Raw genomic sequence first — 17,005 nt, forward strand, 5'->3', positions numbered from 1 at the left:
CTTGTAATTAACTCAAAAAGAAGCTCATTTGAAGCACAATTGTGAATGGGATTGTTTCTTTTATTTCTTTTTCTTATGTCTCATTGTTTATGTATATTAATGCCTATATTTCTGTGTGATGATTTTGTAGCTTGCCATATTACTGTATGTATATTGTTTCTAGGAGGTTTTATTAAATAGAGTCTTTAGGGTTTTCCAAGTATGTATTCTGTCATCTTTAAATAGTGATACTGCTTCTTTTCCAATCTAGATGCCTTAAAATTTCTTTTATGTTTGGGGCTAAGCGATAGCACAGTGGGTAGGGCGTTTGCTTTGCACGCGGTCTACCCGGGTTCGATTCCCAGCATCCCATATGGTCCACTGAGCACCGCCAGGAGTAATTTTTGAGTGCAGAGCCAGGAGTAATCCCTGAGCATCGCTGGGTATGACCCAAAAAGCAAACAACAACAAAAAATTTCATTCTTGTCTAACGGCTATGAATAGAAAGGATTAATATTTTCAAATGATTGTCCCAATCAAAGTAGTATGTAAATTTAATGCAGTTCCTATAAAAATACACATAATATTTTTAAAAGATGCTGACAAAATGCTGTTAGGCTGTATATAAAATACTAAAAAGCCTCAAGTAGCCAAAGCAACACTATGAAAAAGGTTTATGCAAATTCTTCTTTTCACTTTGTTATACTGTAGTATAATTATAGTTTAAAGCTATGCAACATAAGATAGTGTGGTACTGGAATAAAGACAGACTTTCAGACCAATGGAATAAAATTGAGAGCCCAGAATCTGATCTGCAGGTTCATGGACAGCTAATCTTTGTCAAAGAAGCTCTGAGTCTATAAATCTTATTGAGAAAGCATAGGCAGATGCTTTCATGACACTGAATCTAGAAGCATCTTCAACAGTTCAGTGCCATTGGCAGGCAAGTAGAAGCAAGAAATAACATATGGGATCAAATCAAATTAAAAGGCTTCTGAATCATAAAAGAAACAATAAAACCAGAATAAAAATATACTCCATAGACTAGGAGGATCTATTTTTCCCATAATTTATTTGACAAAGTTTAATAACCAAGGTATATAAGCACTTATAAAACTTAACAAAAACCAGTCAACGCTATCCAAAATGGGTAGAAGAGATAAACATAAACTTCTTCTAATGCAGACAGAAAAGGCTAAACATATATGAAAAAATGCTTCACATAACTCTTCCTCAGGAAAATGAAAAATAAAACAGCAATGATACCCCACACCAGTGAGACTGACAAGTATCAAAAAACCCCAAACAACCAGTGTTACTGTGGATATGGGCAAAAGGAATTCAAACAGTTGTTGTAGGGAGAATAGTCTTACTCTGCTAGAAAGATCGATCCTTCCTCTCTGCCTATTGGGGAAAGAATGAGGTCGTCAGATAGTTTCACATCATTGTTGTTTTTGCGGGAGGGGTTTGGGCCACACTCTGTCCTGCTCAGAGAATCATATGTGGTGCCAGGGATTGACTCAGGCAAATGCCTTAATCCCCTGTACTATCTTTTTGTTCCTCAAATAATTTCACGTCTTGAGAGCAGTAAAAGGTTTTGGGGAAAATTCTTGCTAAAATTAATTTAAGGATTACCAGAAGAATGTAATTACCCATATACCATCTACATCCATTTAAAGAATAATTAAAATTTTGCTGCAATATATGTACTTGCCATTTCAAAATTACCTGCAAAAATTTGCGATGGATATTAGATTTTTTTTGTAAGTGAAATCAGAACTACAATTATATAAATTAAACTCATTATAAAAACACTGAAATAGATATCTTAACATTTAAAACTACATTTTTATATTTCTTCACTGTATCACTGTTGTCCTGTTGGTCATCAATTTGCTCGAGAGGGCTCCAGTTACGTCTCCACTTATCCCTGTCACGTGCTAGTGTAGCCTGATGTTGTATTGGGGGCTTTTTCAGGATCAGGGGAATAAGGACCATCGTTGTTACTGTTTTTGGCATATTGAGTATGCCCCGGGTAGCTTGCCAGGCTCTGCTCCGAGGGCGGGATACTCCCAGTAGCTTGCTGGGATCTCTGAGATGGATGGAGGCTTTTGGAGCGGCCTCTAAGAGCCTTTACAGGTGTTCCCAGTCTACTAAATGTAAGCTTTTGGTCGACTGGCATGTTGTAATGATCTGCACTCTGGCAAACACACACCTGCCTGTGTCTCTGGGCAGCACTTGGTACATCTGTGGATTCAGGTTGATCTCCATGAGGTTGATGGAGTGTGCCCGGAGGTTGTTGAGCAGCTGGCAGAGCAGGACCCTATCGCAGAGGTTCTGTGCCAGGTTGAACACCTGTGCCTAGTTCCAGGTCAACCGGTGGTTGGCTTACGGCACCCCACAGTGGATGAGCCACTGCGTGCACTGCTGCCATGGCTCTATGTCCCATAGCATTGAGTCGGCACGGCCAGGTCAGGTGGTGATGTTGCAGCTGTTGCTGCGGTTTCTCCGTGCCCTGCTGAAGCCATTCTGTCCGAATCTTGCAAAACAGCCGGCGATGTCCATCAGGAACCTCACATATATATTTCTATATATTTCTTAGATACTGAAAAATTACATGCATTTTTTTGGGTTCTGTTTTGGGGGGCCACAACAGTCAGTACTCGGGGATCACTATTAGTTCTGTGTCCCAGGATCTCTCTGAACAGTGCTGGAGATTGGCTGCATGCAAGGCAATTGTCTTCACTCCTAGACTAACTCTACTGCACCATGCAGAATTTTTATTCAGGCTTTGCATAATGAATCTAAAGTATGATCATAATAATTTTGTATTCAAGCTGCTATTCTTTATGTTACTTAGTAAGTCTGAGCCTTGGTTACCCCATGTATAAAATAAGGATACAGGAACATATTTTTGGGCTGCTTTTGGTTCATATAAAACCAGATATATACTCAATAGGGTTCCTTTAATGCTCTAAGCCTGCAAATGATTTTCTATTATTATTTAAAGAATTAGAGGAATATTCTCTTTGTGATTTAACATTCAGTATTATCATAGTGCAACAAAATATATAAAAATTAAAGCTTCTATGAACACATTTGATATTGGAAAGGGAACTGAAATATTTGGGAAACTTTATTTACAAATGGTAAATGTTAATGAATGTTAAACAAATCTTTTACTTGGCAGTTAGCATTAATTTGACCATGTAAGTTGCAAGGCAAAAATCTTTTTCATGACTCTCAAGAAAAACAATACACGAATGACCAATCACTTTAAATATTTATAGAAAGTTTAGTGCTTTAGTGCGGGAAGTGAGCTAAGCCAAGGAAGGAGTTCCTTTGGAGTCCTAAAAAGAATGTTTCAAAAAAGAATGTTTCATGCCAGTGTGCCTCAACTCTAGAAGAATGATCAACTAATTATGTGCTTTTGTTTTGCAGGGAGAAGTTGGCTGTGGCCCGTCTGCAGCGAAAAGTTGCCCAAAGAGAGAATGAGGAGGCCATAGTAAGTCCCAGCTATTCTCTCCTAATCCTGAATCTCCCTTCCAGGGATTGCTGGCTTAGAGTGCACTTTCGTCTCACTAAGAATACTTAAGGAAAATATTTGCTTGCAGCAAATGTAATGAGTGAATTGATAAATAATGTGTCATATTGTGTTTATAAAGCTGTTTACAGAGCACAGGCTATTGGAGACCTAGAGACAGAGGGGGAAAGGAGAGAGAGAGACGGAAAAACTAGCTATTTGTGCTATAAAGAGGATGTACATATATATATGTGTATATATATGTATATATATATATATACTCAAAGGATTATAAAACTTTATTTCTTAAAGGTCCACTGGCTATACCAGCTTCCAGCTATGAACATAGCTTCGGCCTTACAGTTTCAGATAAGAACAGTTTGACATAATTCAGACTACTCAATTCTTTGAACTTGAACCACCTAGAAAAACACTACAATGTTAATGAAATGGCCTTTTATCCTTTTGCTCCTCTCCACTAGTTGCCGTGTATTTCTCTCTGTCCCTATCATTGTGTGCTATTTAGAAAACTGATGTTTCTGTGTGTTTTGAATTGTTCTAAAAATCAATATGGTCATTTGGGTCCATAGCAACTTCATTTTATAGACTGTCTTTGCCAAAGTATCTGTCTGTGTGTCAGTAGGACCATCATAGATGGCTGTCTGGGGACTGGGGAAATACACATGTTTGGATTAACTGCTGCTGTTACTTCTGAGAAGAAAATACAAACACCGTTTTTCCCCTTGCCTATGACAAAACAATGTCATGTGTGCAGTTTTCAGCACAAGAATTGTATTTTATTTTATTTTTCTAAAAGAGAGATAGAGGAGTGACATATCTCTGGGCCCTGAAGGCTGTTTCCATTTGATTTCACAGGCATTAATGATAGTCCATCCCCTGGCAGAATAAAAAATGTATAATATATACTGGATTTGCACTTCTTTCAACAGGAAATAAAGGGGATACAATAAGAGGCTAAATGTTGAGTGGTTCCAGAAGGTGCAGTGGCCCTTGAACACTCTAAAATATTAGGGAAGTCATCATATTATTTGCTTGACTAGTGATCTTAATGCAAAGAGAATCTTGAATGTTTAAACAATCCAAAGCACCCAATCACAAGCATTTTGAAGCAATGAAATGGAAACAAGTTGGAGATAATGAAGGGTTAGTCAAATGGTGAACTGGAAATTTTCTATCTGGACTATTAATGCATTGCAAAATGTTTATGTATAGAGTCATTTTTAAGACTTCAATCATCTGTTTGGACTTAGCTCTCACTTAACTCTTAATCAACTGGGTCTGATTGAATGTGAAGAAGTGACTTAATTTTGTTTTCATTTCTTCATCTTTAAATGGATGAGTTGGCTATTAAAAATATTTTCATTTCACTTTTGGGACATGTCCACTGGTGCTCTGGTCCTTTTCCTGGCTCAGTATTCAGGGGTCATTCCAGCATCTCTGCATGCCAAGAATGTGCTCCAACCCTTTGAACTATCTCTCAGATCCAGAGGTTGTAATTTTATAATTCTATTAACTTAGTGGATCAAACTACTACTTTTCTTGTAAAGTTTTTTTGATAGGGAGAGATTTCTGGTAATAACACAATGCTGTTTAAACTCATAAGGAAAATAGGCCACTCAGTAATTATCTTTGATATTCTTATATTAAATCAGCCTCAGTTGAAATAATCTCAGACAGTGGGTTTGTCTTCAATGAGACACCTTTTTAACCATCATAGGAGTTATTTTATAGTATATACAAAATAAGTGGAAAACACAAGAACAATGTTATTGTTTAGTGTGTAACTGGACATATCTGTCATTTTATTACTGTTACTGATGTTTATGAAAAATCACATAATTCAGATTGACTGATACAACAAAAAATTATTGAGCATCTATGATGTTCCTAACCGCTATTCTAATTAGTGGGAAAGTATCAGTGGGAAAAAATAGAAAACCTGGAAGCTTGCATCATATGGTGAAACCTCCTTGGAGAAAATAGGATCTAGGTAGTGAATCTTGGAAATGGGATTAACATATGCAGAGTAGTAAGCCATTGACAAAAGTGTTTGAGAAAATTTGCAGGTATGTTGTTGGGGGAAGGGTTGTAGGGGAGGAGTGGAAGATCAGCAAGTACAGAGGCCTCCAGTAACTCATGGCAAGCTTGGAGACCAGCTGGCTAGAGGAAGTGACAAAACCAGAGGAGAATGGATGCAGAAGGGTATGCTTAAGTGTCCTCAGAAACCTCTGCTTTATACTCTGGGTGATATAGCCATTGAAGTTTTTCAATGAGGCAGGGCTGGGATCTTAATTAAGCAGTTTACATTACTCTTTCCTCTTTGATTCATAATTTGTTAAATCTGAGTTCCCTAGAGATGCTATAAGCTCTACTTTTCAATGATGTCTTTTAGTTTTTTCTAATAGGTTTCCTCCTTTTCTTACCTCTCAAACCTATATTCTACTTAATGAAATGCTCAATTTTCTGCTTTTTTATTTTCAAAGTCCTGATTTTTTTTCATTCCTGAAAGCTTCTGAAATTAGGCAGTTATATAAAATTCTTTAAGATTAACTCTTGCTGTCACAACTCCAGAATTTTGTCTTTTTTTCACAGAAATGAAAGTAATTTTATCAAAACCAGACTAACATAGGCTTTTTATAGCCTTTGTAGAAAACCATTTGCAGTCCATTCTTACTTCTACCTGCATAAAAAAAAAAATGGTATAAAATTTGAATATTTTCAAAACAGATATTAAGGCCATATATTTACTTTTAAGATCAGTTAATTTACTATAAGCCTTTGATGCAAAGCATATCCTTTGCACACTTTTGATTTTCTGCATAAATTTTATGTTTGAAAATATTTCTTCAGGCACACTTTTGAGTTTTTGAACTTTTAACTTACTTTTTGTTTTGGAATAATTTTTGCTCACAGAAAAGAACTGTACCTGCATACTCTCTAGTTAGGTTTTTTGGGGGAGGGAGAGAGGTGCTTTGGGCCACATCTAGCAGTGCTCTGGGCTTACTTTTGGCAATAGAGATATCACAGTGACTCAGGCCTTTTTTTATTTTTTGCAACACAGATAGCCTGGTTCAATCCCTTATAGCACATATAAGGGTCCTGGGTCCTGAGAGGAGTGATCCTTGAGTGCAGGACCTGGAGTAAGACTTGGGCTCTCCTGGGGTGACCCCAAACCTCGAAATAATAATATAAATAATAATAACTTGTTACTCTTAACTAATTCCCAGATTTTATAAGAATATTATCAGTTTTTTTTTTCAGTGTATTCTTTCTGGTCCTAGATTCAGTCAGGCTACTATGCAGGTGAGGCAGAAATGGCAGTGGCAGGTCTCTGTGTTTGTTCACGATTCCCAGGTTCTTCAATATCTTCAAAAGTGAAAATATTAAATAATAGAGATGCTCAGACTCAGCGTTAGAAAGTAGAAAAGTTTATTGGAAAGTAGAAGAGAAGAGAAAAGGAGCTCCCCAAGTGGGGAGGAACTTAGTATAGGACTAAGTTAACTATGGCTCTTTTTGTGAGATTTTTATAGGAAAAGTAGGTCTCTGTGTTACAGAGAATGCAGAGAATCTACAGGGGGCTCGGGCTGGTTTGTCTTTCTGGTCACCTGCCTAGGGTATTGTTCATTATCTTAGTCTTGTGACTCCTTGCACTGGGACAGAAGAATAAGGTTCGGGGGAAATCCAGGAATGTTAAAGACAGGGTCTTGTGGATGAGGTATGGTCAGTGAATGAGGAGAAAGGAGTGCTGGCAAGGGGAAACTGAGGCTTCCTCTTTCAATACCGTATTGCAAGGGAAAAGATTTCTTTTTAATAAATAATGGACAAATACATGGGAGCAGGAAGAATTTGAGCCTGAGAGTGAGATGGGAATGGTTGCTAAGTCCATCTTCACCAGAAGATAGCTGTGTGATCTTGGACACATTACTGTTTTTAAAATCAATTCCATTATTCTTTAATTCTGTTAACTCAATCTTTGGGAGAGCATTTTGTCAGCCTATCAGATGTTTAATATGTGTTTCCTTTATTTTTAATAATTTCTTCTATAAAATAACTTATTATTTTTATACTTAGTTATTATTACTATTGTTATTACTCTTACTATCAGCTTTTGGACCACACTTAGCTATACTCAGGGTATACTCTGCTCTGCACTCGTGGATCACTTCTGGCCTGGCTTGAGGGACAATATGTGGTACTGAGGATAATACCCAGGTTCTCCTTCCATACAGTCCTCTTTGGAAGGATATTGCAAAGGGTAACCTACATTTAAAGACTGAATAGTTGTTTCCTCCCTGCATTGAGAGAGAAGTAACTGTATCAATTATTTCAATTTTTTTACCTCATGGGATAAATGTGCCATCTTTTTGGTTCATTCAGCTATTGCTTACATCCCTATGAATGCACTGTTACTATATATTTGAGCTATACATCTATATAAGTGACAATTTTGTTGCTCAGGGTTTTCCAGTTTTGATCACTAGAAGCTCTTTTGGTTGGCTTTCTTGGCCCTGTGACACCCTTCCTTTTTCATTTGTTTTCTTTTCATTTGTTATTTCCTTTGCATTTTCTTACGTTATGGCATTACAACATGTCAGGTTCATTTTGTAGATGTCTTGTCGAAGTCTAAAAATCAGCCTTTTCTCTAGGGAGTCATGCTATATTTTAATGGGTAAGAATCTTTGAAACCAGTGTTGATCAACATAATGATCATAATGTTGATCACTGTCAACATTGATGAGGCTTCATGAAAGTGGTATTTATTACAAGAATGCAATTTTGCTCAACTTTAATAAATTAATTTTTTGTTCATGAAAAATAGACATACCCTCAATACAGAGATATGCAATAAAATATTTGATAAAATTACCAATTAACTATATATTTTAAAATATATTATTTCTTTTAAAAAATTGAAACACTGTGGTTTACAAGACTGTCTCCTTCCCTCCACCATTGTCTCAGAACTCCATACTACCCACTCCTCACACCGACCCCACACCTTGCTAAGCTCAGCTCTCTGTAGACAGCTTTTAGGTTTTATGTCATTGACCTTTTGTTATTCTAATTCTATTTCTTTATACCACACATGTGAGAGAGATCAAAGTATTTGTTCCTCCGCAAATTTATTTTATTCAACATGATTCCCTCCACTTTCTTCCAGCTAAGTGGGGAATTGCAGAATTTGGAGTAGTATTCCATTGTGAATTCACACTGTATTTCTTTATCCAGTCGTCTATTCTCCAATTCTCAGTTGTTTCTACATATTGGCTTTGAGAATAGTGCTGCAACTAATATAGGAGTGCAAATGTCTTTTCAAAATAGTGTATTTGGTTCTGTGGGGTATATGCTAAGAAGCAGAATTGCTGGGTTGTGTGGAAGCTCAGTTCCTAAGTTTTTTTTTTTAAGGGAATGTTGATATTATTTTTCAAGTAGATTGAATAGGTGAATAGTCTTACTTGTAATGAATAGGCTTTTGCCCATCTAGATTAGAGAAATTTTAATCTGTTTTAGTAGTACTACTCAACCCCCCTTCAGAATAGGTTACACACCATATGCACTACCAGAAGACAGATTTTCTTTTTATATACTCTCTTAAATACTGTTCAACCTTTCAGCACCTTCCTTTGGTAGTCTCAGTACTGTGATAAGAGTCTAATGGTTTATTTTTGTTTGATTTTTTTCCCTGGTTCTTTTTCTTTTTCTCTCTTTTCTTAATTGTTAGTTGATGTAGGATAACATTGGTCTGTACTTTCTCCTCTGCCACAAGGAGTTTAGGTTTACTGAGTAATACCCATCACAGTGCTCCTGAAGCACCTCCATTTCTCTGTGTTTATTGGAATGTAGCTCTAAACATTTTAGGATGACATTGGTGTGTCCTGTTCCCTTTGCCACAGGGAGCTTAGGTTTATCATAGTGCTTCTGAGGCAGTTCCATTCCTTTGTGTTTATCTGTAAATTCTGCTCTGTGCTCTCTTCCCCAATTGATTTATCACCTTTTCCCCCTAATCAGACTCTGTTAACACATAAGGTCAGATCCTTATAAGGACACTGGACTTGTATTCATAAGTGAATTATTTTTTTGCTCCTTTTTTATGTCCTTTTTACATAGTTCACTTTAAAGCAATGTCCTTACAGTTAATGTTATGCTTTTGTAACTTGGGAGTTAATTAACTCCGAATAATATTCACTCTTGGGCAACTGCTTTCTCAACCTAAGCCTCAGTTGCCCTTAGTTCTTTGCACCCCGGAAGCAGGGTCCCAATGAGGGACAGAATGGATCCAGGGCAAGCTGTGAGCTACCCTGGCATTGAAATGGGCCAGGCTAAAGCACCACAATACTTAACTGTAAGTTAAGAGCATGATCATGGACAAATTCTGTCATGAACCAAAAAGTAATGACTAGATGAGGACCCTGCTAGAGTTAGGAAAGACTAATCTGGCCTGAGCACTATAGTCTGAGATCTATAGCGAGATGTCCCCAGGAGAACCACCCTATAAGCTTAATATATCTCTCATGGTGTCCATACAAAATGACTAATATTATGAATGTTTACATGTTTTTTGGACTAAGGAAAGGAGAAACGCACCCATAGATGGAATTCCACTCTTGGGTGGGCCGTCCTGCTAAATTAGAGTTTGTCCTAGAAGAAGCTTCCCCTGAGGGAAGGACTTTAACTCTGTCAATTGTATTATCACACCTACGTGTGATTATTACCCGAACATCTCATGATTTGGGGTTTAACCATGGTTGTAAAGTGGGCTGGGGGAGGTGGAAGCAGGATGGAGAAGTATGAAGGAGCAGGATCCAAGAGCAGAATGAAGGGGATTGAGGAAGGGGCTGAGGAAGAGGAATGGAGACAAAATTGGAATAAACTGCAATGGATACCAACCAGCCTGGCATTCAGTCCCTCTTTCATCCGCCCATCGCCATTGGCCACCTCACGATGGGGAAAGTGACATGAGACCACCGAACACAAGGTGTGGGAGAAAGAGCCACCACGGCTTTTCAAATTTTATTTTTTGAATACACAATTTAATGTGGTTACATTATTGTTCAAAATGACAGTAGGATGTATGACATTACTGCCCTCTCCCTTCACACACCAGGGTGCCCTGAACCCTCACCCACTCTCTTTACGTCACCTGAGGTACAGACTTCATTGTCCCCCAGTGTACCATCCCTTGTTTGTTGATGGGTAGTTATGCTACCGACCAACAAGTCCAAGCCCCTCCACCAGTGTCCTGTGTTACTTCCAGTCCCCTGTCCATCCACTCACCCCCACCTGGTATTCTGGAGTCTGTAGTCTGGTGCCAGGGGTTATTACCAATTGATATTATCCACGTACTTGATTTGTTTCTCTGCGGAGCACATATTAGTGAGATTATCTGCTATTAGTCCTCCCTCTGATAAAAACCTATTTTAAAGACATGATTCACTCAGTAGAAGAGTAGCAAACTGCCATGATCATAAACATTTAAACTTTACTGTTTGGAAAAATGCAGATTATGTATTAAAGCATCACCAGGAAGTTATCTCATGTTCATCTATTCAGAAATAATTTTTAAAAGTCTGAAAGCACTAGTAGCTAAGGATGTGTATAAATTGAAACTCTTCTGTATGTTAATTCCTAACTACTATCATTTTGTTCAGTGCAATTTTTGTGTGTGTGTGTGTGTGTGTGTAAAATATTTATGAGGGGGAAAGAAAAGATCCTTCTCTGTGGAAGATTGGAATTTCTCCCTATGTATCCATCAGTTTTCTTCAGTTGTCAGATCCTTTGTATCCCAAAGATGTTCACAACAGGTTTTTTGGCATGCCTCAGTGTCCTCAGTCCTAATGTGAGTGTGCCCTATAATGGAGTGTGCCCTATAATCCTGTCCAGGGATTGGTGGCTTCTGCCTTGTTCCATGAACAGCTGGAATAGGTGCGATGTATTTGTGGTCCTGGCCTGGAATAGGTGGATTGGTAAAGTAATGAATACAAATTGTTGCTTAGTATTGGAAGTGTTTGGGGATTTCATTTAGAAGTTTGGTGATAAAAATGTGCTCTTGGAGCTTAACCTCTTGTTTATGCAATTAGCTTATGAAAAACTTGATTTTGCCATATGGTGTTTCATTTAAAATCACCATTTCTTAAAATCTATGCTGATGTTTACTGTCAACTTACTGTGTATAATGAATAGGAGTGTATCTGGTAGAAGCTTTTAAAAACCCATTTTGTGTTACTGAATAAAAATTACACAGCTTCTAACTTAGCATTTCTATTTCTATGTTGTGATCCAATATAAACATGTATTATAACCTCATAAAGAGGCTTATATGAAGAGAACAGTTTAACAGTATTTTAAATGTTGAAAAAATTAGAAAATCTCAGGGTGTCTTAGAGGAGAATAGATAAACCAATTGATATCATTCAAATAATAACATAATTTGGATCAGTTAAAATGAATTAAATCTTTTTTATCCAACATGAACCCATTGAAAGAGGTTATGTTATTGAGGTGCAAGTATAAAAATATAACATGTATAGGAATAATATAAACCAGATTTAGTTAATAGATACTGGGACATATGGAAAGTTTGTAACCTATGCTCATTTAACTTTTAAATGAGTCAGATATTATAAAATACTTCAAACATCAGTTAAATTTGGATGCAGTTAGGTGATATCTCATATTTTATGATGCTTTAAATTTAAAAAATTTAGATATTAGAAAATTTTAATTGATAAGATAAAACATTAATTTTATAATATGGACATAGTGAAGTCATGTCTCAGCATGAGACCAGGGTTATCAATTATTAAATCAAATGATTTTACCATGTTGAACATAGACATGGTAAAAAGCACTCACTTAGTATGTTGAGCAAAGGACTGCATTTCCTCAGTTCATAAATTAAGCATACAGTTTAAACTATGCAACAGGGATCATGTGTATAAAGATACGATTCTAGGAATTCCTAGGGCTCAGAATAATTCTGTCGATTATGTAGCTAGATTGTACCTCAAGCTATATTATGAAAAATTGCCTTAGTCTAAAGCTTCTTCAATTTCCCAGGGATTCTTTAAAGTAGCAATAGTATTCCTTATGATAGTATTTTTGTTTTCTTTTGTTTTATGTTTTGAGTCACACCCAGACAGGGCTCACTCGTGGAAGGGCTCAGAGAAGCATATGGTATGTTGGGAATCAAACTCAGGTAGACCACATGCAAGGGAAGTGCCCTACCATCTGCACTGTCTCTCTGTCTCCCCCACTGTCTTTATGATTTCATTTAGAACACAAAGTTTTGATTTTGAAGCATAATTTATTATTTTTTTCTTTCATTTTTGTTGTCATACCTAAGAAATCTTTGCTTAACCCCTGGTCACTAATGTTTTCCTTAATAGTTTTATAAGTTGAACCCCTATTTTTAAATCTGTGATCCAGTTTGATATGTTTTAAAAAATTTTTAAGTACTATAATTTATAATAATGTTAATGTTTCATGTGAAGAACATTCCAGCAACACACCCTATACCATTATTGTGTCTTTAATCTTGCCCCCCACGGTTCCCCCACCATAATTAAGTTCTGTAGAACTATTCTCAGTTTCTGTTGCTTTTGGCCATTTATTCCCTTACATGTATCTGTATATTTCATATATGAGAGAAGATTATTCTTTCATTTGACTAACTTCTTTCAGTGAGATACTTTCCAGATCCATGCAGGCAGCAGAAAATTGAAATATTTTTGGTGTGGTGTTTGAAGAAATACAGATTTACTCTTTAGATTGATGTGTGAAGAAGTAGAATTGAACAATGTGAATTTTTTTTTAATCCTTAAACTTGATCTAATTTTTATTTGCCACTTTCTTATTGTTTCTCAGCAGTAGTTTATAGTTGTCATTATAGAATTCAGTTAAATTGAATTCTAATATTTTCTGATTTTTAAATTAATTAATGAAATTTATTAGTTATTTGTGTGTTGTACCTGGTGGTGTTTAGGGCCCACTCCTGTCTAAGTTGTCAGGGGCCACTCTTGTCATTCCTTAGGGACCATGCACTGTCAGGGATGAAATCCTGGATTCCTTTATGTGAACATGTGATTCAGCCCACCATGAGCTCTCTCCAGGGCCCACTAAAATTTATATCTTGTGTGTATGTGTATATCAGACATACAAATACGCACAATGGAATACTACTGGGCTATAAGAAAGGACATAGTTATGCACTTGTCCTTTCTAGGATGCTATGTGGATGGATCTGGTCAGTCAGAAGGAGAGGAGCAGATAAAACTGGCCTCTCCAGAATGAGTAAAAAAAAAATAGGCAAACAACAAATGGCCAGATATAATGAAGTCAAAGAACTGGTCTTTAGAATTGAGCTTACCAAGGTGGAGGACCGGGTGGGGACATACGGGTTAGGTAAGGGATGGATACTCTGTTGGAGGATATGGTGTTGGAAGATTGCATTCTCTCAAAAATAATAGTGTAAATCACAGTGCCTCATCTTTTAAAACAACATATCTTCTAAGTGTGTTTGTGTTTTGGTTGTTTAGAAACAAGCTATTCCTCTTCCTTATGGCTGACATGGTTTCTGCGAGAATCTGCAGTCAGGAGATTTGTTTATTCTTTGGCTATTTTATTTATGCATTTGAAAAATTTGTCTTTAGTTTTCTCTTTTGTAATTATGTTATTTGGTATAGATTTCTTTGAAATTAGCATGTTTAGGTTCATCGACACTATTCATTCAATTAGTTTGAAAATTTATACATTTTTGCACAGTCCTTTTGAGAAAATGAATGCTAATAACTTTAATAGTATCCCACAGAATTTTACATAATTTCCCCATCTCTTATGCATACTGAATTATTTACAATAATGAAGTTTCACACTCATTGATTTTTTTTCTTGCCCCTCCCTGCTACTCTTTCATCAACTTAGGAACATTTTATTTTAGTTTTCTATTTTTTTATTTCAACATTTTCTTTATTATTTGAATCTTATATTTATACTATTTTATCTATACCAAGATATGCTTCTGCGTTTTAAGATAATAGTTATATTTTTTACTTGAAAGTCCTTAAACATTATTATAACATCTGTATAATTTAGTTTTCTTCCACTTTTTGCCCAAGTAGAAAATTTTCAAATTCTTTGTATGTTGAGTGTTTTATTTTATTGTATCCTGGATATTTTGAATGTTGTATCATGAGACTCTTCGTCATGTTTTAATATAAATGGAGATTGTTGATGTTCTTGTTCATTTTAACTGGAAATTTACCAGATTAGATTGAGGCCCCGTGTTCCAGCCTGCCTTCGGAGGCCCTGGTTCTAATGTTAGTTCACTGTACATCGTGTTTGCAGTACTACTTGGCTGTGGGCCATGCATGTACTGCCCAAAGGTCAGTCTCGCCTGCTTTCTATTACAAAATATATTACTAAAATAGAATTGTGAAGCTCAAAGCCAGGCATAGGATTTGTACACAATTTGATGAGTTCATTCATCTTCCTTCTCTTTGTAATCTTTCTAATACGTTACCTTCATGAAACTTCTGTAAGATCCTCCTTCCATAAAACATATTTTTATTATACACCAATGCCTGAGAACATGGTTGAACTCAGATGTCATTTATATGGTCAACTGATACTGGTTTGTAAATTGGCAGAATTCTCCTTTCTTTACTGTGCCATCTTTCTGGGTTTTAACTGTCACTTTCTATCCTTTGAGGGCTAAGCAGGATACTCAGTAAATGCCTGGAAAGCCTGTCAATTTCAGTTCTCATGCTTTTATCCACAGCTGTGGGCAGCTTTGTACAGACACTCCTCAAGATATTCAAAGAAGACTGTGAAAGGGAACATGGCCAGGTCCATTTTCAAACATAGTTCTCTTGTATTTCCAGTGTTTAATTATTACTAATCCGTTGATTGCTTTAATAGCCCAAATATGCAAAATAACCCTTTAGTACTTACGAAGATTTTAAATCTAAGTGTTCTGTTACTGATTAATAATAACTCAAATAGGAGGAAAAAATTAAGAATGAGTCGTTCATTCAGCTTTTTATTTCTATTTTTTAAATTGTACTTTAAGTAAGAGTTTTACATTAATGGTTACAGTAGTATTTACATCTGTAGTGTTGATGTATACTGTCCCTCAACACTACAAAAGTGCCTGTGACCCTTCACCATGGCCCTATGACACCCCTTGTGCACCTCCCCCCCACTGGACTGGAGCGATAGCATAGTAGGTAGGGCGTTTGCCTTACACACGCCCAATCTGGGTTCGATTCCTCTGCCACTCTCGGAGAGCCTGGCAAACTACTGAGAGTATCTCACCCGAACAGGCCCCGTGACATATCCTCTCACAACGGAGACATTACTGTTCCAGCTCGAGCAAATAGATGAGCAATGGGATGACAGTGATACCCCCCCCCACACAAAGACACACTACTCTTTAAGGGATTGCCATCTTTCAAAACTATCTGTTACCTTTTTTTCTGTCTCTGCCACAGATAAGTGAGATCCTCTACTCTTTGTTCTCATCCCTCTGATTTAACCTGATATTCTTTTGTTCCATTTAACTTGCAGCAAACAGTAATATTGCATCTTTTCTTATAGTTACATGGTATTTCATAGAATATATTTACCACAACTTCTTTATCCATTCATCTGTCCTTGGATATTTGATTTGTTTTCAAATCCTATGTATTGAACTAAGCATTCCAGTGAACATAAGTATGCATAATTTATTTTAATTAACATATTTTTGGTGTGTGTTTGGGAGTAGATGCCACAAATAAATAAATAACTGGGTCACAGAGGAACTCTCCTTATATTTTAAACATAAGGATCTTAAATTTTAAAGGAATCTCCATACTATTTTATATACATGCTGAACCATAGGATATTCCCACCAACAGTGAACGAAGGATTCTTTTTCACCACATCTCTGCCTAAACTTTTTTTCTAGTCTTTTTTTTATACCGTTTTTCACTGGTGTGATATAACTGATTTTTGATTTGCATTTCTGTGATAAAAAGTTCCAGGGAACAAATTTTCATACTCCCACTAGGCCTTTGTATCTCTTTTTTAGGGAAGTGTCTATTAAAATCTTCACCCTGTTTTTTGACGAAATTTTGGGGGCTTTATTGTTTGTTCGTTTTTGTTCTTGTGCTTATTATGTGTTCTATGTATCTTGGAAAATAGCCCTTTACATAATATGTGGTATGCAAATTGTTTCTCCTATTCAGAAAGATATCTTTGTTATCATAATTTCTTTTGCTGTGTATGATCTTTTAATTTGATATAGCTCAATTTTTTTTTTTTTTTTTGTTATTTTTGCAATGGAGAAAATCCACTGAAGATACTGCTGAGATCTATCTATTTCCTGGGGAGTTCTAACTAAGTTTTCCTTAATTTTGGTCTAATTTCAAGGTCTTTAATACAATTTAATTAAGCTTTGTGAATGATATGAGATACAGATCTGGTATCATTCCCCCCATTTGT

At 36.4% G+C, this 17,005-nt stretch overlaps 1 protein-coding gene across 1 annotated transcript in view; it reads left to right on the top strand.

Moving 5' to 3' along the window:
* NCKAP5 (NCK associated protein 5) overlaps window positions 1-17,005 on the top strand; it is a 1,232,229-nt gene that overhangs the window by 532,397 nt on the left and 682,827 nt on the right. Inside the window, exon 4 of the mRNA XM_055122815.1 lies at window positions 3,421-3,484. Coding sequence (XP_054978790.1) covers window positions 3,421-3,484 — 64 coding nt within the window. The remainder of the gene's footprint in view (window positions 1-3,420; window positions 3,485-17,005) is intronic.

Source organism: Sorex araneus, chromosome X (assembly GCF_027595985.1).
Source record: "Sorex araneus isolate mSorAra2 chromosome X, mSorAra2.pri, whole genome shotgun sequence".
Taxonomy (NCBI): domain Eukaryota; kingdom Metazoa; phylum Chordata; class Mammalia; order Eulipotyphla; family Soricidae; genus Sorex; species Sorex araneus.